Source organism: Malaya genurostris, chromosome 2 (assembly GCF_030247185.1).
Source record: "Malaya genurostris strain Urasoe2022 chromosome 2, Malgen_1.1, whole genome shotgun sequence".
Lineage (NCBI taxonomy): Eukaryota > Metazoa > Arthropoda > Insecta > Diptera > Culicidae > Malaya > Malaya genurostris.
This window is the reverse complement of record NC_080571.1, coordinates 309,696,641-309,722,248: the sequence shown is the minus strand read 5'-3', so window position 1 is coordinate 309,722,248 and position 25,608 is coordinate 309,696,641. Positions and strand designations below refer to the sequence as shown.

Below are 25,608 nucleotides of genomic sequence, written 5' to 3'. Positions count from 1 at the left end.
AAACTTTTCATCGAATTGCACAAAATGACACAAAAGCATCACCATCCCGCCGCGCCATTGTCTATCACGCATGTGACTTCTCCCGCCTAGAGTCGCGTGCCGTGCTTTCATAGCAACCTGTGAGCATGGAGAACATCGCGCGCACCACCAGCTCCGCTCGTAAAATGCTGTGAATGTGGGGGCGATGTTTTCCGCTGCCTTTTTTCGAAAATTGCGCCGCGTGTGTTGCGGGGATGCACTACTCACATGCTCACTGACGTGGACATCAGACGGTAACAAGCAACGGTACAAGCGAGAACAGGTCGCCCGACAGCAGAGGGTAGCAATCCTAGAGATTTCCGTTGTTCACTGTGGTAGGATGTGCTACCGCCTTCAGGTGGCTCGCGAGTGGTTCATTGGACTTTGTTTGCGCTGGGTGTCGATAGTGAAAAGAAGAAATGTGATGTTTATGTGAACTTTGAACGCTGCAACCGGTTATCGAAGAAAAACACAAATAATCCTGCGAACTTTCCGGTTCATTTCTGCATTAGGCAGTCAGAAACGATCACTCTGAACATCGTTTTTCTTTATTCGTCTGAATTAGAAACGAATTCCACTCGTTAGATTACATTTAACTCGAATCGTGCATTCGGAAGCTACTGACGTTCGGTTGCGATTCCTGTTATCGTTCGATGAAAGTCGTGAATAAGCGATCATAATAAAACACCGTGTGAGGCTTAGATTGCTTACAACCAATATGGTCGAAATAACATAAACTCCAGCGTCGCACAGGATGCAGAACTCAGCTAAAGGTGAATTTTTCCGTAACATCCTGAGCACGGCGATGGTGCCCGCGGCAGATGCTACATGCGAGCGCACATGGATATGATTCCAACGGCAATAATCATGCTATTACACGATCATCGGCAGCATGACAAACCCGCTCCGAGAAGGTTATTCGCCGCTAGCATACGGTTGGGAATAGACAGTTGTTTTCTGCGTTCGTTCAACACAAGGGACTATCGATAAGTGCACGTATCCTTGAAAGCCAAATTTACGGTGGCACGTTACAATACTCTACAAATCAAACGTACTGTGAGAAATAGAAGTTCAGCCTATGGATATACTGCGGAAAAAGATGATTGTTTATTGTGTGCTTTTATTTAGTATAATTTTGTGTTTAAGTGAGTGCAATGATATCATTAATTCTAGTAGGTAAGTACATAAATTCTATGAACTTTAACTCCGCGAAGTTCGTTTAATCAATCCAAACCGATCAAAAAAATTCGATACATTAATCCTAATCGGGTGCCCGTCGGAACGAACTACACGTTGATCTGAAATACTTGAATTCGTCCTTGTGAATCTCAATTTACAAGTGATTTCGAAGAATGTTTTTCAATCTATTCAAAATAGATTAGTTGAAAGTCAAAATATTTTAAAAGCACGATCGACAAATTAGAATAATCCTTAGTGCAAAATTAAGCCAATCCGCAAAATGGTTCTACAGTGAAAATTAGGACTTTTTTCGTACTTTCGTTTATTTTATTTAGTTTGTTTTGTTTATAATAAAAGAAATATTCAAACATTGAAATTTGGCAGAATTTCACCAGACAAAATCGAGAGATTAAGTGTTTAGACAAGTATTGAAGTAACTCGTCCGGTGTGCAACAATGATACTATTTATGTGAGTTAGTATTTGATCGGAATCAAATCGGACCGAATTGAGGAATCCCCTAGTGTTATATACCATTCAACTCAGCTCGACGAGCTCGGAAAATGTCTGTATGCATATGTGATTCCAAAAATTTCTTCATACGCTCAAAGTTCTCGAAAATGACTGAGCAGATTTCAAAAAATTTAGCTTCATTGGAAAGCTACAAAGAGTTAGCTTTGAAATTCAAATGGCTGTCGCTTCCGTCTGCGGAGATATAATGGTATAAATGACGTAACCGAAAAACGCACTTTTTTCTTTTCTCTCAATTGTCTCGAAGACGTATGAAACGATTTCAACAATTTTAGGCTTGTTCAAAAACTACTATTGAGTCATTTATCAGATTCGATGGAAATAGAAGGCAGCCACTGTCGGATCTGAATATATAATAGTATAGTTCCATAAATTGAAGTCACCGTTCGATAAGTCAGGCGATCGCGGCAGCCAAAGAACACCACCACCAGAAATCTCACCACTGCCACCACTGACTATCTTATATAAATGAAACAACAAATTTCCGCGAAAATTCGATGAAAAGAACGACGAGAAACCATGAAGAGCAGCCGCATGTTTCTTACCCGAACGCGCGGGACTCTTCACAAGAGCGGAACGGATATTGTCTGGTGTCCGGACAGTTCAGACGTGGCCCGGAGATTTATGTTGGTAACAGAACCTGTTTTTACAAAAATTTTCGCCCACAGCTTCACAGTATTACGCGAAGGTTAAATTAAAACGTTTTTAAACTCACGAATAGTTTTAACTTTATTCTTCAAAAACCTTCAAGTTATGAAAAAAAACGCGGTGAGCGACACTCCAGTGCTCCATGCTGGAAAGCTACTAGAGGAAAATAAGCCTTCATTCTTCTAATTTCCGTTTTTTGTTCGGTTTCTCCCTCCCTTAGACTACATTAGATTTTCAACACTTTAACTAAATACCAATAAGGTTGATATCTTTAAAATCATTATGTGCGAAAACTATTTATATCCTGAAAAATTTTTTTGCATGGCATTTGATCAAGGTACAAATCTCCAAATATCAAGCGGAACGTGCCATTTGAGCCAATTTGTTCTGATTCCTGATACATTGTTTGAAGGGAATTTCGAACCACTACGTTTTTTTATGCTCCTAAATGTATTTTTTATGCTTTTGAATGATTCAATCATCGAATAACGGAAAAATTCTCGCCAAATAGTTATTAGATGGTTAGTTCCAAGATCTTTTAAATGTTTTGTTTGGTAATTTATCGTCAATATGCCACGTTACGTAACAAAACAAAAACGAACATTTTACATGAATATTTGTTCAAAATGTCTCAATTTGCGAAGTGATTCGATGTTCCCAACAATTTTTCAAAATGCAGGAATTGTATATATTTTTATAATTTTTAAAACTGAAATAAATTCAGCAAATCCTAAAAAACGTCATTATGCTTCTAGTTTGATAAATTGGATACATTTCGGATGAGTTATCAGTCAAAGTCAACTAATAATTATTGAAACCATTGTTTTATTTTCTGTTTTCTGCAAGATTTACATTGATTTCGATTATCCCGAGTTGGCGAGACTCATCTTATTTATTGTGGGTTGATCAGTGTCACGGTTGAAATCGATCGCGCGCTGCAAATGTCGTCGCAGCACATGTGACGGTGGCCTCTGACTGTCAGCACATCCATTCTCATTCATTTGAATTTTGTTGCCATACTCAAGTGAAGCTCCCAGAATTCACCGTCAATTGAATAAACGTACTTAGTCATTTGAAGTTTTGCTTGCTCAGTTTCAAGTGCCAAGTACTCTAACTGCTTCATTGTCTTCGCTGTTGGTAGTGAGCAATAGTGTGAATAGGTATGGACATCAACTCGAAATCAAAAATTCTCTCCGGATAAAATTATAAATAGAGGGTGGCGATTCACATTTGAGTTTAGGATTATCACCAGTAAGTTTAAAATGTTAATTTTCAACTGTTTGAAATGTAATGAGATGTGCTCTAAAGTATTAAAAATGAAAACTAAAGGAGGAAACAATTGATTTATGTTTATTTTGTAATTGATATTTCAGCTATAATGACTGGTTTGCCTTTTATCTATTATCTTGAAAAAAATCGAATGTTTACATGAACCTCATTTAAAAGCCGCTCTTACACTCACACTTGTTATTGTTAAGCTGAGCTTCGATTGAAAGAGAAACGAATGAAGAACTTAATGCTGCCCGTTCGGCACGTCAGCGAAGGTTGGGTGTTAGAGTGTGAAGTTTACTGCAGTAGAGTGAACGTCATTGTGTTCCACATTCGGTTTCAATTGAATTGAATAAAGCAATGATGCCATTTACTAACGGGAGTTGGACAGAGACTGTGTATTTTCAGTGAAATACTTTTTATATTATGTTTGTCATGTAACATCGTATCGCAAGAAACATTCGCAACTACAATAATTAATCGACTTATTTCCGAGGTCATCACTCGAGATGTGATATTTGAAATTATTTCTTATACCGCTTAGCAATATAGCATTCTTATACTAAGTTCATGTTTTAATATTTTCTAATAGATGAATTGAAAAATATAACAGTAAATTAAATCGTCTACATTTTTTCTAATGTTAGATTAGAGAGCTTATACTTCATACTATCTCATATCGTTTAATCCGCCAAAACGGACGGCACGTGATAAAGCTTGCTTCATTTAGAATTGGAACAAACTTTTGCTCATATTGTGGCGCTCCTGGTGGACGGATTTGGAAGCTCTTGGCGCCCACGTGTCGGGAATTTTGTCAGCTTCACGTATGATTTTTGACATTCCGAAAATCGACTGTACTTTGTAAACAATCAACATGGAAGCCGAAAGAAGGAAAAAAAAATGTGCACAGTTATTTGGAAAATCCATTGTGGTCTGCATCTAGGCTAGCTAAACAGCTGAAATTGCCCAGAAATACCATATGGCGCGTTATCAAACGGTATAAGAAAACATTGACGACGATTCGGAAGCCTCAAGCCGATCGTCGGAGTCGAACTGACGACCGGAGATTGCGTGGTAAGATTTTGAAGACGATTAAGAGGAATCCTAATCTGTCGGACCGTGATTTGGCCAGAAAATTCGGTGCTGCCCATAGTACCGTGAGGAGAACTCGACTCCGGGAAGGAATCAAGTCGGATCGAGCTAGCAAACAGCCAAATCGGACCATGAAACAGAATAGTGTGGTCAAAATTCGTGCTCGGAAACTATATGACCAGGTGCTGACCAAGTTCAAAGGGTGTCTTCTGATGGACGATGAAACCTGTGTCAAGGCTGACTTCGGTCAAATCCCAGGTCAAAAATTTTACTTGGCAACTGCTCGGGGGATGTTCCAGCCAAATTTAAATTTGTTTTTGCCGACAAATTTGCAAGAAAATTTATGATTTGGCCGGGCATTTGCAGCTGCGGCAAAAAAACTAAAGTTTTCGTTACAAATAAGACAATGACATCGGAACTATACCAAAAAGAGTGTCTCCAAAAACGAATTTTGCCGTTCATTCGATCCCACGACCATCCTGTAATGTTTTGGCCAGATTTGGCAAGCTGTCATTACAGCAAAGCCGTTTAAGAATGGTATGCAGAGAAAGTGGTCCAGTTTGTTCCGAAAAACCTTAACCCACTCAACTGCCCCCAGTTCCGCCCTATTGAGAAATACTGGGCAATCATGAAGAGGAGACTCAAAGCAAAGGGAAACGTTGTCAAAGACTTCAATCAGATGACGACCTGGTGGAATAAGATAGCTAAAACGATGGACGAAGAAGGTGTGCGCCGCCTACTGAGCCTTGTTACAGGAAGAATTCGAGAATTCCTTCAAAACCGTGACGAATAATTTTATCCGTATTTTTTCTTAAAAGTATGAAGAAAACGCTACATTTGTATAAAAAAAGATCTTGAATACAATAATAAATAACTGAAATACAGGCAATTGTCTTTGTTCCAATTCTATTTGAAGCAAGCTTTAAATGTTGTACCATGTATTTAATACAATCACATGATTCCCGGAAATCATTTATTTCGTCTTTTGAAAACCATTGAATTGAATCAGAGATATATCATATACACTACAATTACGTACTTATCATAATAAATGAGTTCAGATGATGAAATTAACTAATGCACATTCACGTATCAGAACAAACAATCGCACAACAAATCAAAGAGATCACAGAGCTTACGAATCAATCTAAACATTACCACAATCAGCACCGCTTCTTTGGTTTAATATTTAACTATCTCAGGAAACCACCGCGGGCTGGTTTACACTGAAAGAAAATCATTCCTATGTTGCTTGCCCAAGCAGACCTCAAAGCGAAACCGCCTTTTTGACCCGCCGTGCAAACGCTATGTTTGATATCAATTATACTAATTAACATCCCACCCCGTACGACGTTGTGACCGATTGGTTTCCCATAGCATACAGCTCCCACCGGATTAAGGCTTCCTCCCAAAACGGTTTAGCTCACCCACGCACTCATTCAAACTCGTCGGTATGCAAATCATTTGACACTTTAAGAAACTGCGAAATATTCGAAAGCTGTCATTCATGTTTACCAATTAAAAATTTTTGATTCCTTTTCAACTGTCTAATCACGTGATTGAAATTTATGTGAAATGATTTAAAATGATGATTTAAACACAGGTAACAAATATATGCTTGAACAAAATTTTTTTTTGAAAACTTCGATAGCAAAATTCTCTTGCCTGTTACGTAAATTTTCCACCGAAAATCTAGTTCAAGAGGTTGCTGATTTGAAATTTAAATAAAACACGTACCAAATTATTAAGAGGCCATTTTTTCATTTGTAGATAATTATTTATCATTTTTCATAAAGGTCATTCTGGAGGTCCAATTTTCGACCACATTTTCCAGCATTTGAGAGCATACTTCAGCAATGAAACGTTGAGTATTGGTTTCCGAAGCATCAATCGTTGCTGGTTTATCCACATAAATCAATGATTTCATACATTCCAACAAAAATAATTGAGTGGAGCCAAATCGAACGAACGCGGAGGCCAATTCATTGGTCCATTTCTCGAAATAATGTTGTCATTGAAATGTTCTTTCAATAAATCGATTGTTTCGGCCGCAGTATGACAAATGGCATCATCCTGTTGGAATCACATTTCGTCCACATCCATATCTTGAAGATTTGGCAACAAAAATTCGATGATCATGGTTCTGTATCAACTTGCATTCACGATAGCGCGTCTTCCTCCCTCGTTTTGGAAGAAAAAAGGACCAATGATTCCACCACCAGCCCATATACCGCATCAAACAGTACAGTTTACAATTTTAATTGAACACTGATTTTGAAAATAGATTTCCACGATTTGGAAGCCCTGTTCTGGAGTTAACCTATTCATGATGATTTGCAAAACAATACTTAGTTTAGAAATCACTTTACACTGTTAAAACGTCTTTCAGACAATAGAGTAATCCCTGTTGAAAAAAAAACCTCCTTTAAAAAACCATTACAACGATTAGCACACTTGTCACACGATTTTCACAAGTAAAAACACGCGGTTTGTTCCGATGTCGTTCAAATCATATCTGAATTCGAAACAAATAATTAGCGTGATGTGTATGCAAGCATTTTTTTATACACAGTTCATTTGGGACCCTGTATAACTGTTTCCTGTGACTCAAGTTTAATCACAATCAATTTAAGGTTACCCACAAACCCAGTTTCGATTGGTATTATCAATCTTGTATGTGGTTAGACTTCATCTGAAGTACCACTCCAGCTCACGACTTATTTTAGCCATGTACCTACCTATCAATTTTTGTTGTCATTTTTCCGACTTACTACCAGTGGAAAATATTTGATTTGCAATTCTAATCACTGATTGACTGAAACTCAGTCACGTGCTGGATTATCCATCGCAAAACAACTAAACTATTAGTTATTTTCCTGAATTTGATAAGTTAAAGTTTGGTACAACTGTCATTGTTGTTTTGTCATGCTGGCAGCTTAGCAATGTCGCAAAGGAAAATGAGGTGTCATTACTACAACTGAGCATTAACACACGTGGTTAACGTAATTGCTAGAAGTTTGCATGGATTGGAAATGAAAAGAATTTTTATTGTTCAGTCGATAGAACTAAAGTGCCTGTTACATTTTTTTTCATTTCTCTTCGAATTATCATAAAATAAACTCAAGTCTATATTTATGCGTGAGATACGTACCGCATAAATAAAACGCAAACTTTGAAACTTTGCATTAAAAAATCGCATAGCTTCGAAAATTTGCATAAAAAATGATCTTAACCGAAACTTCGCATAAAAACCGCGTCAAATTCGCTTAAAAAATACGCAGAACAAGAAACTGCATAAAATAAATCGCATAAAAAGAGAGAATACTTCAAAATATGTCACAATGTAATATAATTGAATATAATTTCCATTTAAGAGGTAATTAATAGTAAAAGAAACTACGCATATTTGTTTGTTATAAATATTTCAACAATTCAAGACAATTTCAGCCAATTTTAATCGCGAATTATTTTGTTAAAATAATGTATTTGAAAATCTTTTGATTCGATGATACTCCCAAGCATACAATTTTTTTGCCTTTCTCATATAGAAAGGTTATGCAATCACTTGAAAACCCGACTAGCAAAAAGTGTCATATACCATTCGACTCAGTTCATCGAGCTGAGCAATGTCTATGTGTGTGTGTGTCAAATAATCTCACTAGGTTTTCTCAGAGATGGCTGAACCGATTTTGACAAACTTAGATTCGAATGAAAGGTCTCACGGTCCCATACAGAATTCCTGTATTTCATCCGGATCCGACTTTCGGTTCCGGAGTTATAGGGTAAAGTGTGTTAAATATTGCACACATTCACTTGAACCGACGAAACAAAAAACGTAAAAAGAAATTCTGAACTAGTCTCAAAACTACACAAATCGATAGCCATTATCAGTAGGCAACTAAACAAAACGATTTCGGCTATCCTTGTTCCCGGTCTCCGGTTCCGGAAGCACCTCATCTCACTCACTTTTCTCAGCGATGGTTTGACCGATTTCCACAAACTTAGATTCAAATGAAAGCTCTTATAGTGCCATACGGAATTCCTGAATTTCATCCAGATCCGACTTTCCGGTTTCGGAGTTATAGGGTAAAGTGTTAAATATTGTACACCGTCACTTAAACTGGCGAAACAAAAACCGTAAAACATGTTGTAAACTGGACTCAAAACCGTTATTCCCAATCTTAGGGTCCAATGAAAGGTCTTAGGGTCCCACCAAAAATTACTGCATATTTTCGGATACAACAAAAATTTAAATCGTCGTTTAGAGTACGATGGCAAAATGTAGAAAATCTTCAAAATTTGAATAAAAACTAGTAGAGTTTGTAAGTCATTAAAGACTGTCCCAGAAAGTATGAACGCACTTTGATTTCGCTGTAAATAATTCACAAGTGTTAGGTATTCAAATAAATTAATAAATATAAATAAATATTCTCAACATTTGCTATTTAGCCATTGTAGACTAGCTGGCGCACCTTCTTGCGAACGTTCCTCATTAAATTCCGTACAGATTTCTTGGCGACAAGTTTTGACACTTTTTTTCCAATCTTTTTCGAACTGTTGAATGGTATCGGCTGCCGAGACATGTTTCCTAAGATGTGCTTTCGTTAATGCCCAAAATTCCTCAATTGGTCGAGGTTGTGGGCAATTTGGTGGATTCATGTCTTTTGGGCCGAAAGTGACATTTTTGGTAGTATACCATTCTACCGTTGATTTCGAGTAGTGGCAAGAAGCAAGATCTGGCCAATAGACAACAGGATCCTTGTGGCTTCGAATCATAGGTAGAAGTCGTTTTTGTAAACGTTCCTTGATGTATATTTCGCTGTTCATTGAAGCAGTGGTGATGAAGGGTTTCGAAATCTTACCGCAACTACAAATTGCTTGCCAGACCATAGTTTTCTTACCAAATTTTTCGACTTCAATCGATGTCTCGGACTGGTTTAACACTTGCCCTTCTCGCACCGTATAATATTGTGGTCCCGGCAATGATTTGTAATCGAGTTTCACGTAGGTTTCGTCGTCCATGAATATGCAGTTCAAATTTCCAGCAAGAGTCATATTGTAGCAGAATCCTCGGCCTGATCGATGCTTCTTGTTTCGGACTACGTTTTGGTTGTTTCTGCTTCTTATAGGTTCGAAGATTCAAACGTTCTTAGCACGAAGAACATTTGACTTCGAAATGCCCACTTTTTGGCCACATCCCGAACCTCCTTCTTTTGCTCGAACGCCTTCAATATACGTTTATCCAACTGAGGATTAGCAGGACCTTTTTTTTTCGACCCGTTTTCGGTTTATCCTCAAAGGTATTATCCTCACCGAACTTCCTGGTTGCATTTCGCACGGCTTTTTCACTTACTCCTTCCATTTTTGCTATCTTTCTCAGTGACAGTCCGCGTTCTGTGCACCATTTGTACACAATTTTTCGACGTTGTTCTGCTGAAAGTCTACGAATTTCGAAACAAACAAGTGGAAACGAATAAACAACTGCACAAGTGGTTAGAGAAGAGTATAAACAACAGGACGCAGCCATAAAAATTGACAGACTCTGAACCATTGCGAAATGGCAGCGGTTTTTGGTTGCGTCCATATTTTCTGGCACAGTCTTTATACTGGTTTTCAGGTTCCGGTGCCGGAAGTGCATATAATATAAAATGACTATTGCAATTTTTATTTTTCGTTTCTCTTCGAATTATTATAACATAAACTCAAGTCTATTTTTATGTAGGAGATACGTACCGCATAAAAAAAACGCAATCTTTGAAAATTGTGAATAAAAAACCGCATAACTTCGAAAATTTGCATGAAAACCCCCTTAATTTTGAAATTATGCATAAAAATTCCACTTAACCGAAAATTCGCATAAAAACCGCGTCAAATTCGCAAAACAAGAAACTGCATAAGATAAACCGCATAAAAAGAGAGTATACTTCAAAATAGGTAACAATGTAATATAATTTCCATTTGAGAAGCAATTAATAATTGAATAAACTATACATATTTGTTAGTGCTAAATGTTTCAACAATTCAAGACAATTTTAACTTTCAAAAGCCCGCGAGTTTTTACGATGAAGATCGGCTAATTCGTTATTCTAAAATATAAAATTTAGAAAAAAAAGAAAAAAAACTCGACAGCTTTACTTTGTAAATCATGTAGGGCAATGTGTCATAATATGCCTTAGGAAAATATTGAGCTATTTCTAATGTCTAGAATGCAGGTATTTCATTGCAATACGGCAGAGGAACATAATTTTCAATGATTCTGGTAGAAGTGAAGAAAGTGTTCAACAAGACATCATTTTCAGTCGGATATTTTTTAAACTCTCAGGGAATAATTAAACACATATTAGCAAAACTTCCGAATTGTTGATTTATTGAACCTTCTCTGCTAGGCTAAAAGCTAGGAGCATTGGAGCCAACGATTATACCGGTTTTCGGGATCCGGTGCCGGAAGTGCATATAATAGTGAATCCACTTCGTTTTCTTAAGGATGACCTACGCGAGCAAAGCATTGTTTCATTCTGTATGTTATACTAGTTAATGCACAAACAATCTCTTTCAAAAATCGAAGAGAAAAATTTTGAATAGAATACCACAATATTATATATGAGAAAGGCATCATTACACCACTAGGTGGATTAAAACAAGATTTAATTTTCATGTTTAGGGTATTATTGTAGTCCTACCGGGTCCGAATTGTATCTCGGCGGCCCCATAAAACAAGAATCGGCTTGCACTCTGTTCAGTTCAATAAAGCCGTAGAGCACATTCTGCGGGTTTATTTCCAACCCGTGGACAACTTGACAGCTCCCATACATCGAGAATATAAGTAAAAGTTTTGGTTCTCTGGTTCCACAATGGCTTCGCAAATAGAATAACATTTGGAAATAACGTATCTGTTTTTCGACAATCTGCGGTTTTAATTTTTATATTTAAATAAGTAAAATAAATTTTGCTAGCATTTCTTGACACTAATGTTGTTTCGATTATAGAGGTTTTAACCTTAAGGTCATTCGCCTCTTTGGGCCAGAAAAACTTTCTGACCCTATGTGCGGGGTTGGGAATCGAACCCAGGTGGGCTGCGTGAAAGGCATCGACTTACCCATTACGCTATACCCGTCCCCTCCTTGACACTAATAAAATAATTATGATGACAAGTTACTATGGTTTAGTATAAGTATAATTTTTCTCTTTTCGTCAATAGAAGGTTTAAAAGTAGTTCATCAAATTTCAATGAACAATGAACGTGAAGTAATGTATTCTACTGAATCTTGAAGAACAATACTACTAATTTGCAAACCAAGCTTAAATCTATGGTTCCCATTTCTTCATCCGAGTCGTTATAAGATCATACAATGATAACAAATACTCCTACAAATAGTTACTAATTCCTTACGTTTTCATTAATACGACTAAATACGTTAGGTACTCTTTAGTCACACATCACATTTAAAAAAACAGATCATTTCTAATTCTATCAATTACTATTAATAGTTATCTTTTTAGATCAAAGAGAAGACGTTGGGCAGAGTGAATTGAAAGATAGAAAGATTACAAAATACGCATGTTTGGAGATTTATGACGTGTGTTATTGATAAGTTTGTTGCTATGCAGCGCTGTGAGAAAAATTCGCAATATTTTCATTTCATTCAGAAGTTCTTGCGTGAGTCACAATATGAAAATTACGCTCCTTTTAAATATATTGCCGGACGCATACACAGTAACCGTAAATAACGTAATGAAGTGCTTTTTTCTCTTGTGATTTTTTTGTTTCGTAATTCTTTGAACCCGTATTGTTTAGGTACACTAGCGCCGTCTTGAATTCAGTGGAACACATATGAAACAGGCTCATTTCTTTTTTCTTTTCTGTATTTGTGTATGGGTTGTTTATTTCACACGCCGTTCGTTTTGCTTAATAGACAACGATTTTGTTAGCAATTACATAGTGCCCCTTCACAAAACAAGGATCAATCAATTTGCACTTTGTGTGGTTTGTTAATGCCGTTGAGAAGGTAGCTATGCACATTAGAAACTGAACCGTTTGGCTGTTCGTTTTGCACATGAGACATGATCATGAAATGCTGAACGAATGCGATCAGCATCAAACAACTAAACGATCCTTTCCAGGGCATCAAAATTTCACAAAGAAAATTTTTAGTGTGGACACAAGTTAGTTTCTATGGAAAACAAAAAAAACTGCTGCCTAAATACTCAAAACAAATGTTAGGCCTGATTTTGACATTAGTTCTTGAGTCCTACGTCAACAGTTCATACAATCCCATTGGGCTGTCCCTTGTAATTTTTCGTTTTGCTGTCTATTCCCAGCCAACGGACAGCCTTTCAATGCAACAGTTTCGTTTTCCTAGCTGGTCATGACAAAACCAGCAGATGTATCAGTAAAATTAGTTTCTTTACATTACTTGATAAAAAAACATAGTAAATATAGTAACAATTGCAATATTGCACTTTTCTAATCTGGGAGTTTTCTGTGTACCTTCTGTTCCGCCCAATAAAGTTTCTACAGTCCATGTGACAAGATTCAGTGTAGAAATAGCAGTGCTTATTTAATCACGGAATTCGTCACATAGATCGTCGTGGAAAAAAATGGACTAATATGACTGTACAAAACTATTATAGCAGTACAAAGAAATTCGCATTATGACGAAGTACTCGTTCTACTTTCACTCTTGAGTCAAATTTTAGTACCATAAATGTCTACATGTGTTAAAAAATCGACTCAGTTTCTGCCCACGAACTTGAACTTTCACATTTCATGATTATTAAGGAATGCTGTCACCCCCATTGAAAATTGTTCCGAAACCAATTAGGCAGCTGCCGATTGCTTCACCAGCCAGATCATTTTCAGGCAGCCAGATAAACATCACTGCCCCAAAACATCATCAGCACAGAGACACAGCGGAAACTGTAGCCATTCCATGATTCGAATTGTGGGTGACTTTTATAGCAAATATTTTAATTAAATTATGAATATTTAATAAAAGTAATGGCAACGATTTGGTGGAATTTAAATTGATTTTTGCTCTGATCGACAAATGGTAATCCGTTTTTATCGGTGGTCCCTATCAGGAATGCTTTTAATTATCTGTTTCCAAAAGAATACTGATATGTATGTGTGTTTATGGGTGTGAGTGTCAAAGAGAAAAAGAGGGAGACAAGTACAAATATTCTAAAATGGAAAACAAGTTAGTTATTGAATGATATACACTTTCGAAGGTTGACATTCTGTTATCTCCACGTTGAAACCAAAAATTATCACATTTTATGTTATGGTTTCTGTCTGCTTTGAGAATAACAAAAGTCTACTGTATAACATCTCCCCCAAACCTAAATTGAACGCTTTTCACATGGGGGAAAGATTTCTATTCAACAAGTGACTCCAATCGAAATATTTTTTGTTTTTGTTTCATTTAACCTAGATGGCAATTGCCAGAGCCAAGCAGAAATCTCAGGAATCACAAGCCCCATTTGCATTAATATGCTCCATACGAGATACGATGCTATCGTAGCTGGGGAAGGTCGCTTTTATTTCTGTTTGCTGCCGTTTACGGACTGAACGGTGCACGGGAAAAGGATAACAAAACTCAGCTCAAGTGAAAATATTTAAAGACAACAGATTCGGAATACGTATTCCAGTCGTTCTAACTGAAATAAACGTGAAATGGGAACCACAACCCCATTAGTATCTATTGTGGTTGAAAATGGGATCCCGCAAATAGCAAATATTTCCCTCGTGAAGTACGCTCTGATTCACCTGCTGCATCACAATCGCAACTTCCTCCATCAAGGCGGGCTTGGTGAAAACCGTGTCGTCGAATCTTCTCGATGATAAGTTACATGTTAAATTAGCCTTTTCGAGTGCGAACAATGTGTAATGACGAATTAGCATGAAGAGGGAGATGAGAAAACATTTGCATAGGTTTTCACAATTGAGTGGAGATAGTCTGGGATGTATGCATCTAGCAGGGCGCAAACAGCATTCCTATTACTGACCGACGGTACCGCACTTGGCAGGCTCTGCATAAAATCCAGCTTGAAACGATTAATTCCTTATGCCATCCATCGACAAACGTATAATTCACTGAGAAATAACCCACCCATGATTCTCAAGAGTGGTCGTAAATGCACATTTACTCACGGTATCGTACCATGATTTATGAATGAATGAGTGAACGACTAGGTATGCATTTAGCGGGATGAGACTAAAAACATCAACACTTGAACCAGACGGCAAGGTGCACATTTATTACTTATCCAGAAACATTAGCTTCGGCTAGCTAATTAAATCATCGTTAAGTTACCAAGCTAACCGACAAGTGAAGCAGCAAAGGTACTACATTCTGATGGGGAACATGACCTGCAGTTTCAGTAGACTTAAGAATCGATTCTGAGAGTAGAGAGAACAATTGCATATCTAGTGATTATTTTATGGCGATTCATGATAAAATTAATGAACAAAACTAATCATAATAAAATGTTACTATTGAACATTTTTTCTACATAATAAAAGCACACATTAAGTAACTTTCCAGTCGCTATGCACTCCCACTACATATGCGCATTCTACTCATTTACCCATAACGAGGGAGTACGAAGACTACCCGGCTATTGACAGCCTTTTCCACGATTTTTACTAAGTATACTTTAGACCTGGGACCTCACACAACCACAAGCATTATGATTAACAACAAATTTGAGGGTGCAACGCCCTACATCAATCCATCTTACGTTACCAATGTCGCACGGAATTCACACCAACTATCATAACCAAGGATGGTTTTTGTCGTATCAAAGAACGCTCACTGCAACTCTTCAACGATTGAATCAGTGGCATCAAAGAGAGACGGATATCATCGCAACAACAAAAACCCGGCATGGCTCATTTAACATAGAGTCGACACCAGTGCGAGAGCGAATTGCTCTCGATGACATTTCTGAGAATCAAAGGTTAGCACGCTGCTGTGGGGATCCTCTTTGAAGCAACAAACGGTCGCTTATTCTCGTTTCGCGATCCGATTCTATACAGGCAGTTGATAATTGCGATAGAGTCATTTTACTTTTGCCGCTTATTCTAACTATGTGCATATAAACTTTGTATAAGTTGTGTCTATGAAAATGTCTGTGAATGCTCCACACAAGGGTTTAGAAATATTGCAACCTAGTACGAGAATCATCAAGTCGAGTCATCGATTCGATTTTCTGCGATAATTGTCAACTTGCGATTCTCTCTTGGGAAATTTTACACTGCAACGATCATTATCTGACTGTAAATTTTTTTGAGGGCGTGAAATACTCAGAGTATGAAGTGGAGCGAAGAAATTTAGTAAAATTCTCTCACGGTTCATGCATTGAAAGACTCGAGTTCTTGTAGCATCTTCTACCGGATTGAAAATGTTGTATACAATATAGATAGCAATATAGCAGCTTCTGTCAAATTTTCGGTAATCACCAACACTGATCATAACACTTGATTTCTAGTCAGCTTTGTCATTAAACCAAATTCTATAGTAATCTAGTTCAATTTGAAGAATTCTACTATTCGTACGTTGCTCTAAATCCTACGAACAGATAATGAGAGTTGTATTCCAAGAATTTATCGCAAGGTGAACTTCTTGACACTTGCATTGGTATCTGCCGACCACGAAAATAATCTGCAGCACTAGTGGCAATACATTTTAGTCGTCAAGATGTACAGACTTGTCAAATTGTCGTTATCTTTCTTTTTTTTTTTTGTTTACTCAGCAAACCAATTTCAGCAGAGTTCAAAGCCAGCGGATTTTTACTTTCTTTTTCTTTTGAATAGGCCGACTTTTAAAATTTCACCTGGCATCTCTGCTCGTACGTAGTATTGATTAACGTTATACCCTGATAGTTATTACAATTTAACCTGTGGTCCAATTAGACCGAGCATACGAGACCATCCAATAAATCCAAAGACATTTCCCTTCTCCACAGATTCCGACCACGCGACGTTTCGGACAACCAGTTCTTCAAATTTTCAGAGATTCGGCCGGGGTTCCACCCAAGCCCGCAACACGAAAATCCCTTAGTAAATGAATTCACAGTTTGTTCATAGTCTTCAGTCGTCGTGCTCTCTCTCTCTGATTGACTGTTAATTTTTTTTATTTAGTGAACAAGTAACAGTTCCGGTTATCGACCGTAGTTTAATGTAGTCGAATAGCGAAAGTAAAGCAGTACACTGCTAAAAATCGACACTCTTTTTTTAAATGTGTTTCTCTAAATACATTTCAAGTTCTAGAATCACTAACATTCCAAGTTCACTTCATTTGTGCTCCATAATTTTAACGCATAAAAATAAATACCTTGGGTACGCAACTGTTTGGGAGAAAATGTTGGTAAGGCTTATTATCTAGACAAAAAAATACTTCCTCCATATAATCTCAAAAGTTACATGAAACATTGCCGAAGACACCGAATCAATCGAACCAATCGTTTTTGAGGCTTATGCTATTGAAAATTTTCAGGTAGTTTTAGCCTGACCCTTTTCAACAGTTAGACTTATGAAAAATTTTAGTCAAATCAAAATATACAAAAAATAAATTTGCCTTCGAATTGCTCAGAAGACTTAACTGACTTGCAGTTGATGATTCCTACTAATATGAATTTACTAGACCACGTTCAAAACTTCAAATAACAGACTATCGACTGAACACGAAGCAGCGTGCTAACCGACAAAATCATACTACACGTCAGTAAGCATTGCCGTTTCAACCTTCCGAGCGAACGGACGTGCTTTGTGTTTACTGCGAAAAAAACCAGTGCCGTGTGTGATAACGTGACCGGACGATCAAAACTAGATTATATCGCTATTGTGTAATAGACAATAGTGCTTTTTTCTGTGAGAGGTTTTTTGTACATTATACACTGAAGCAGTGCATTGTTGTGAGCGGACGATCTAAACAGTACCGTTAGCCGGTGATTGTTTGATCGATCAAGGCCAGATTTTAGTGGCCATTGTGATTATACTGTGCGGATTATAAGTGAGTGTGCTTTTTCCTCTCGGAGGTTTTTTGCACACCCTCGAAGCGGCGATACGCCGATCGACGAGGGCTTGGCCTTGGTGGCCCCCGTTGGATTAAAAGTTAAGTACTATTATTTTGTATATTTTTTTTTTCTTCATTCGACCGTTCAATAATAACCTTCAGCGTTCCCTGAAGGAACACTCCAAGCGTTCCTTTGTCGAGATGCTTAAGAGTGCCACCCCTCCTAAACTGACAACGAACCCATATGCCTGCTTGTCAACTGACGAGAGCGATTCTGACGACCCTTTGGAAGGTCCATCATCGGCGGTCCCTCATAGCTGTAGGAAAAGAATGAATAAATCCTCTCATAAGCTACCTAGTAAGGGTTCGAAGGTGTCTTCCGAAGGGCTTCGAAAAGTTACAGCTAACGGGAATCGGGACAAACCACCGAAGCAAAAGGCTCCTGGTCTCGGAAAACTCAGTTCCGAGATGGAATTCCCACCACTTCCCTGGACAACAAAATCCACAAACGTCCCTGAAAATCTATCAGAGAACCAACTAGGTGCTGGACTTATCAAGTTCTCTGATGTTGTGGACTGGATTTTTACAACTTTTAATATTTCTGACCCTCTTAAAAGCATTTTAATTGCTTTCATACCAACAGTAAAAACATATTTAAAGCAGTTGACTGCAAATTGGCCCCTTCTCTCAGCGATTGTATCCTTCGATGGCTAAATCATACATCGAGGTCACGGATCTAATCACTGTTTTACAGTGGAATTGCAGAAGTATCATTCCAAAAATAGATTCTTTTAAATTTTTAGTAAATAATCTGAAATGTGACGCATTTGCATTGTGCGAAACTTGGCTAACTTCTGAAATATCCTTAAACTTCCACGATTTTAACATTATTCGCCTGGATCGAGATGATCCCTACGGAGGAGTACTTTTGGGGATCAAAAAGTGCTATTCTTTTTATCGAATTAACCTCCCCTCGATATCAGGTATTGAAACTGTCGCATGTCATGTTACAATCAAAGGCAAGGATCTTTGCATTGCTTCAATCTATATTCCCCCAAGAGCCTCGGTTGGGCATCGGTGGCTCAGTGATATCATTGAGCTCCTTCCCGCACCGACGTTGGTTTTAGGGGACTTTAACTCACACGGTACGGGATGGGGCTGTCTTCACGACGATAACAGATCAGCTATGATCCATGATATCTGCGACAACTTCAATATGACAATCTTGAATACGGGAGAAATGACACGGATTCCTGCACCACCAGCAAGACCAAGTGCGCTGGATTTATCACTTTGCTCGACATCGCTACGGTTGGATTGCACGTGGGTGGTAATTCCTGATCCCCACGGTAGCGATCATCTACCGATCGTAATATCAATCACCAGCGGCTCAAAACCATCGAAGACAATCAATGTTTCGTATGACCTCACACGAAATATTGATTGGAATAGCTATGCGACCTCGATATCTGAGAAACTTGAAAGAACTCAACAACTTCCTCCAGAGGAAGAGTACACGTTTTTGGCTGGCTTGATTCTCGATACTGCGATTCAAGCTCAGACGAAACGTGTACCCGGCGCAAAAACTAACATCCGTCCTCCCAACCCGTGGTGGGACAAAGAGTGCACAAATTTAAACGCGGAGAGAGCCTCCGCGTATAAAATATTCAGAAAAAATGGAACACCTGATAATTACCGGAATTACGCGGCGTTAGACGTTAAAATTAAGAACTTGATTAGAGCTAAGAAACGCGGTTATTGGCGTCGGTTCGTAGACGGCCTAACAAAAGAAACATCTATGAGCACTCTTTGGAACACAGCCCGACGAATGCGCAATCATAACACAACGAATGAAAGCGAGGAATATTCTAACCGCTGGATATTCGATTTCGCTAAAAAAGTATGCCCAGACTCTGTTCCGGAACAGAAGATCACCCGCGCCGCGACACCAAATACAAACGAAACACCGTTTTCGATGGTAGAGCTCTCACTTGCGCTCTTGTCATGTAACAATAAAGCCCCGGGATTAGACAGAATAAAATTCAACTTGTTGAAAAATCTGCCTGACCCCGCCAAAAGGCGCTTGCTGAGTTTATTCAATAAGTTCCTTGAGGACAACATTGTTCCACATGACTGGAGACAAGTGAAAGTGATATCCATTCAAAAACCAGGAAAACCAGCCTCCGATCACAATTCGTATCGGCCGATTGCTATGCTTTCCTGTATCCGGAAATTGTTCGAAAAAATGATTCTGTTTCGTCTAGACAATTGGGTCGAGACTAATGGCTTACTTTCAGATACACAATTTGGTTTCCGCAGGGGCAAAGGAACGAACGATTGTCTTGCGTTGCTCTCAACCGAAATTCAAATGGCATTTGCTCGTAAGGAACAAATGGCGTCAGTTTTCCTAGACATCAAGGGGGCTTTTGACTCAGTTTCTATAAATATCCTATCTGAGAAGCTGCATCAGCATGGTCTTTCACCAATTTTGAATAACTTTTTGTACAATCTATTGTCCGAGAAATACATGTATTTCGCGCATGGTGATTTGTCGACAATACGATTCAGTTACATGGGTCTTCCTCAGGGCTCATGCTTAAGCCCCCTTTTATACAATTTTTACGTAAACGACATCGATAAATGTATCAACACATCTTGCACGCTGAGACAACTTGCCGACGACAGCGTTGTGTCCATTATAGGACCCAAAGCTGGCGATCTGCAAGGGCCGTTACAAGATACTCTTGCCAACTTATCCACATGGGCTCTTCAAATGGGTATCGAGTTCTCTACGGAGAAAACTGAGCTGGTTGTATTTTCAAGGAAGCGAGAACCAGCACAACTACAGCTTCAACTAGGGGGTGAAAACATAGCTCAGGTCTTCACATTCAAATATCTCGGGGTCTGGTTCGACTCCAAAGGCACCTGGGGATGTCACATTAGGTATCTGAAACAAAAATGCCAGCAGAGAATCAATTTTCTTCGTACAATAACCGGAACTTGGTGGGGTGCCCACCCAGGAGACCTGATCAGGTTGTACCAAACAACGATATTGTCCGTTATGGAATATGGATGCTTCTGCTTCCGATCCGCCGCGAACACCCATTTCATTAAGCTGGAAAGAATTCAGTATCGTTGTTTGCGTATTGCCTTGGGTTGCATGCAATCAACTCATACGATGAGTCTTGAAGTGTTGGCGGGCGTCTTACCGTTGAAAAACCGGTTCTGGGATCTCTCATATCGTTTGCTCATTCGATGCGACATCTTGAATCCTCTGGTGATTGAAAACTTCGAAAGGTTAGTTGAGCTTAATTCTCAAACCCGTTTTATGTCCTTGTATTTTGATTACATGGCTCAGAATATTAATCCTTCTTCGTTTGCTTCCAACCGTGCTCATTTCTTGGATACTTCTGATTCTACTGTGTTTTTCGACACATCCATGAGAGAAGAGATTCGTGGAATTCCGGAACACGTACGCCCTCGAGTGGCCCCTAATATATTTTATAATAAATTTAGAACAGTCAACTGTGAAAAGGTGTTTTACACTGATGGATCAAACATCGACAGGTCCACAGGCTTCGGCATCTTCAATCAAAACATCACTGCTTCTTACAAACTCAGTGATCCGGCTTCAGTTTACGTCGCAGAATTAGCTGCTATTCAGTACACCCTCGAGATCATTGAAACCTTGCCCAAAGACCATTACTTCATTGTCACGGACAGTCTAAGCTCAATAGAAGCTCTCCGGGCAATGAAGCCAGGAAAGTATCCCCCTTATTTTCTGGGGAAAATACGGGAGCACTTGAGAACTTTATCTGAACGGTCTTATTCAATATCGTTAGTCTGGGTCCCTTCGCATTGTTCCATTCCGGGAAATGAAAAGGCAGACTCATTGGCTAAGGTGGGCGCATTACAAGGGGACATTTATGAAAGACCAATCTGCTTCAATGAATTTTTCAGTATTTCTCGTCAGAAAACTCTCGAAAGTTGGCAAACTTCATGGACGAATGACGAACTGGGACGATGGCTACACTCCATTATTCCTAAGGTATCGACGAAACCTTGGTTCAAGGGGATGAACGTGAGTCGTGATTTCATTCGCGTTATGTCACGACTCATGTCAAATCACTATACATTCAACGCACATCTCCGGCGTATCGGGATCGTGGAGAGCGGGCTCTGCACCTGTGGCGACGGTTATCAGGACATCGAGCATGTCGTGTGGTCGTGCGTAGAGTATCGCGACGCCAGATCGGAGCTATTGGAATCCCTCAGGGCCCGAGGTAGACCGACTGAGGTTCCGGTTCGGGATGTGTTGGCGAGTCGGGATAGTTCATATATGCTTCTGATATACCAGTTCCTCAAACACATTAATATACAAGTGTAATCTGTTACATCTTGCTTAGAAAGTTCCTCCTATTTATCGACGTTATTTCAACTGTGGCTAAGAATTATTTTCACCTGCAGGTTCGACACTAACTTCCGCCGATTATCCCGATTCCTCATCTGTCCACCATCTTCATCGGAACTAACAAGATCTTTTTGCTGTCACTAACCTTTTCGCTTCCCCCCTCCCCGTCTCTTCTCCATCACGATGTCAACTAATTAGATCTCTGTCGTTCTTAGTCATTTCGTTCCCATATCCCCATTTTACTTCGTTTTCCGCAATATTTACTTCTCTATATTTTTTCGTTATATTTACATCACCATCATCGCCCACGGAAGGTCGCTCTAGTCATGCGGGCCACCCGCCGGGTATTCGTAGCCTGGGGGTGTTTCCCGCGGACCCACACGGACCGAGGGATGCGGCCAACGTCATCTGGAAGACTCATGATATATTCCATCCACCGGCCGGTGCCGATCGCCAGCTGAAGGTTAGATCTGCCAAAGTCGACCACTGCCACCCCAATACAACATTATCCAATCATACTATCCTAGTTTTAAGTTAGTCGTTAATAAAATTAGAAAAAGTCCTTGGCACCTTAGAGCTAAAGCAGTGTGCCTTAAAAATAATTATATTATTGAATAAAAAAAAATACACGTCAGTACGCAACCTAATTCGATGTTTTATCTTGTATGAAATCATTAGCAAAGCTTTTCTCGAAGCTAAAACTACAAGCTTATTGAACCAAACCGAAAGCTTTCATTCCCCTCTGAGCTTATTCTATGTTTTTTCTAATTCACCACAGCAAAGAAACATCGCTGCCAGCGAAAAACACCGTTATGGCGGTATTCAGTCCTATGACAAAATCTCCGGGACCGTGTCGTTATTTATCCGGAACTCGAAAGCAGAACCACCAGTGTCGCAGAGATACCGGCCTTCCGGAGGCAATCAAGGAAGCGCGCCGATTAGCCGTCACCCATTGCGAAGAACAGTTTCGATATGATCGCTGGAATTGTTCGATTGAAACGCGGGGAAAACGAAACATTTTTAAAAAGGTTAGTTTGAGGTGTTCGCAATTTCGAAAGTTAGATATGTATATGAATTTCATTTATGAAAGCACATACCTACTTTACAGGTTTATCGCGAGACTGCATTCGTACATGCTTTGACGGCAGCAGCAATCACTCATTCGGTGGCACGTGCCTGTGCCGAAGGGAAAATGTCCAAATGCCAGTGTGCATCAGAAAAACGTCCCGAAGCGACACGGTTGGCATGGAAATGGGGCGGATGTAGCGACAATGTGAAGCATGGTAAACGGGTTACCAGAAACTTTTTGGAGCTGCAACCAGCCGATGGCGATCCGGTGGCAGAGATGTTACGGCACGACAGTGAGGTATGAATTAAACGAAGGAATTTTCGATTGACGATAATTTGTTCGTTCCAATTTTCAGGTTGGTATCCAGACAGTGATGTCGAACCTGAACGATCGCTGCAAGTGTCACGGAGTTTCAGGCTCGTGTTCGTTGAAAACCTGTTGGAGAAAACTGGGTGACTTCAACGCTACAGCAGCGATGTTACGAACTAAATACCACCATGCTATCAGGAAAATTCCCGTCAATAACAAAGCCTCAAGAAGGGATGCTTCCAAGGAGCCGAGAGAAAAGGTAAAACGGAACTAACTTTCCGTCATTGGTTTACTCAAACAGAATAACCCTTAACTAATAGAGCCTTTATCACAGGACTCGTCGTACGACCAGCTCTTCTACTTCGAAACATCGCCCACATTTTGCTCGGTCACTCGCGGCAGACGGTGCCTGCATCCGGATAATTGTGCAACACTGTGCTGCGGGCGTGGCTACACTACAAAAGTAATCAAAACAATCGAGAAGTGTCGCTGCCGGTTCACCAATGGGCGCTGCTGTCAGATTGTTTGCGATTACTGCGAAAAATATGACGATCGATATTACTGTAAATGAGCGGCTGTTGAAAGCGACACAATACTTCAAACTACGATACTAATATATAGTTATTTATTATCCTTCAGCTTAAGTACTATTGTGACGGAGATTTCATAGTCGCTGAAATTCGTTTCATGTCCAGTAATGATTGCGAAGAACAATTCCACACTATTGTCTTTATGTTGTGAACCCTCAAAAAAGAAACATGGTTTTAAATAGTGTGATTCAATTAGGCGATTAGAACTAGCTAACGAGATAAACTATCTCGAATTGTCCATTCGGTCAGTTTCAAATTCATATAATCATGTTTGTTGAAAACTTTTACCTTGTACCTAGATACTGTAGTAAGTAGAATACGCTGTTCTTATAAGCCCTATACATTAAATATGCAAAACCACGCATGTCCAGTAGCTTTTATCACTTGTCCAAATCTGATCTAGTAAATAAATTGATGTGTATGTGAGTAGTTTCGATTTCTTGTCCGTAATATTCGATCAAAAGTTAATGACTCCACAGCAAAAAAGATCTCATGTAAAGATACGCGGTTTACAACGCAATGCTGAGCTGGTATCGAAGCTACCTGACAAGCGAGATTAGTTTAATGACGCACAACAAGAAATATAGAACTGAGTGAAGCGTGTTATTGTCACTGTCTATGGTCGATGAACCTCATTTCATAGTTTTAATCAAACTAGCCCATAACAAAAGTTCACTAGAAGCATTCTATCAGTCGTCTATAGTTTAATAAGAAAAGTTTTCTTGCAACGATATTATTTTGTTTTCAGCACCCCTTCCAACATTTTACCAGAATTTATCGTCTAAATAATTCTAATCATTTTAGTTCTATCATTGGAACGAAGTGCTGACAAATTTCTATTGCTTGCCTTTTGAACGTCATCTATTGGCTACCGGAATGAAGAGGGTGGAAATAAGTTTGCGTTGTTCAGTTCATCTATGAACGCGGAATTTATATATCACCGATCAAATAAGTAAAGCTGAAATATATAGAGCCTCAAAGCTAGTTTACTGCAGCTAAGGTCGAACCTTTTTTGCCGGCAACTAAGCAAAACATGTTGGTGGATCGATTTGTCGTGGCATCAAACCGACAAGAGCAGAGATTTTTACTTTGAAGACGAAAACTGCATGAGTATAACGAGATTTGTTGAAATCGAGAAAATGGAAAAGAAAAATCCGTTCCTGATACAACAAAAGATTGCTTCACCAATGAGCTATGTATCGGAAACCAATTTTCTAGCTTTCAAAGCTTTGACATCCCCTTTTTGCTGATTGTCAGCTACAGCAGCAACTTCTTGGGAAACTTGGTGTGTGAAATGAACTTCACCTCGGAGCTTACTTCTTACGTAGGAATAGTAAAACAAGAGATGCCCTGCCATTCGGTGCCATCCAGAGTGAAATAGGTCTCATCGTCCATCACCATCGCACGTCGCGATTCGCCGGAAAAATCGGTTTGACCATCAGCCGCTGCCGCTTCGTTATTGCCTGCAATTCCGAAAC

General features: G+C 39.1%; 1 protein-coding gene across 1 annotated transcript; it reads left to right on the top strand.

The window, feature by feature from the left end:
* Window positions 1-259: 259 nt before the first annotated feature.
* On the top strand, window positions 260-24,559 carry LOC131431076 (protein Wnt-4). Its single transcript, XM_058596552.1, has 5 exons — window positions 260-1,194; window positions 22,941-23,190; window positions 23,271-23,528; window positions 23,587-23,799; window positions 23,875-24,559. The coding sequence occupies exons 1-5, from the start codon at window positions 1,097-1,099 to the stop codon at window positions 24,109-24,111; spliced, it is 1,056 nt and encodes a 351-aa protein (XP_058452535.1). The 5' UTR covers window positions 260-1,096; the 3' UTR covers window positions 24,112-24,559.
* Window positions 24,560-25,608: the final 1,049 nt, after the last annotated feature.

Excerpts from the sequence above, each read along its gene's own strand:
- LOC131431076 (XM_058596552.1), top strand. The coding sequence starts at position 1,097 with ATGGATATACTGCGGAAAAAGATGATTGTTTATTGTGTGCTTTTATTT. Across the intron at positions 1,195-22,940 it reads GATATCATTAATTCTAGTAG|CAAAGAAACATCGCTGCCAG; the intron begins GTAAGTACATAA and ends AATTCACCACAG. Across the intron at positions 23,191-23,270 it reads AACGAAACATTTTTAAAAAG|GTTTATCGCGAGACTGCATT; the intron begins GTTAGTTTGAGG and ends CCTACTTTACAG.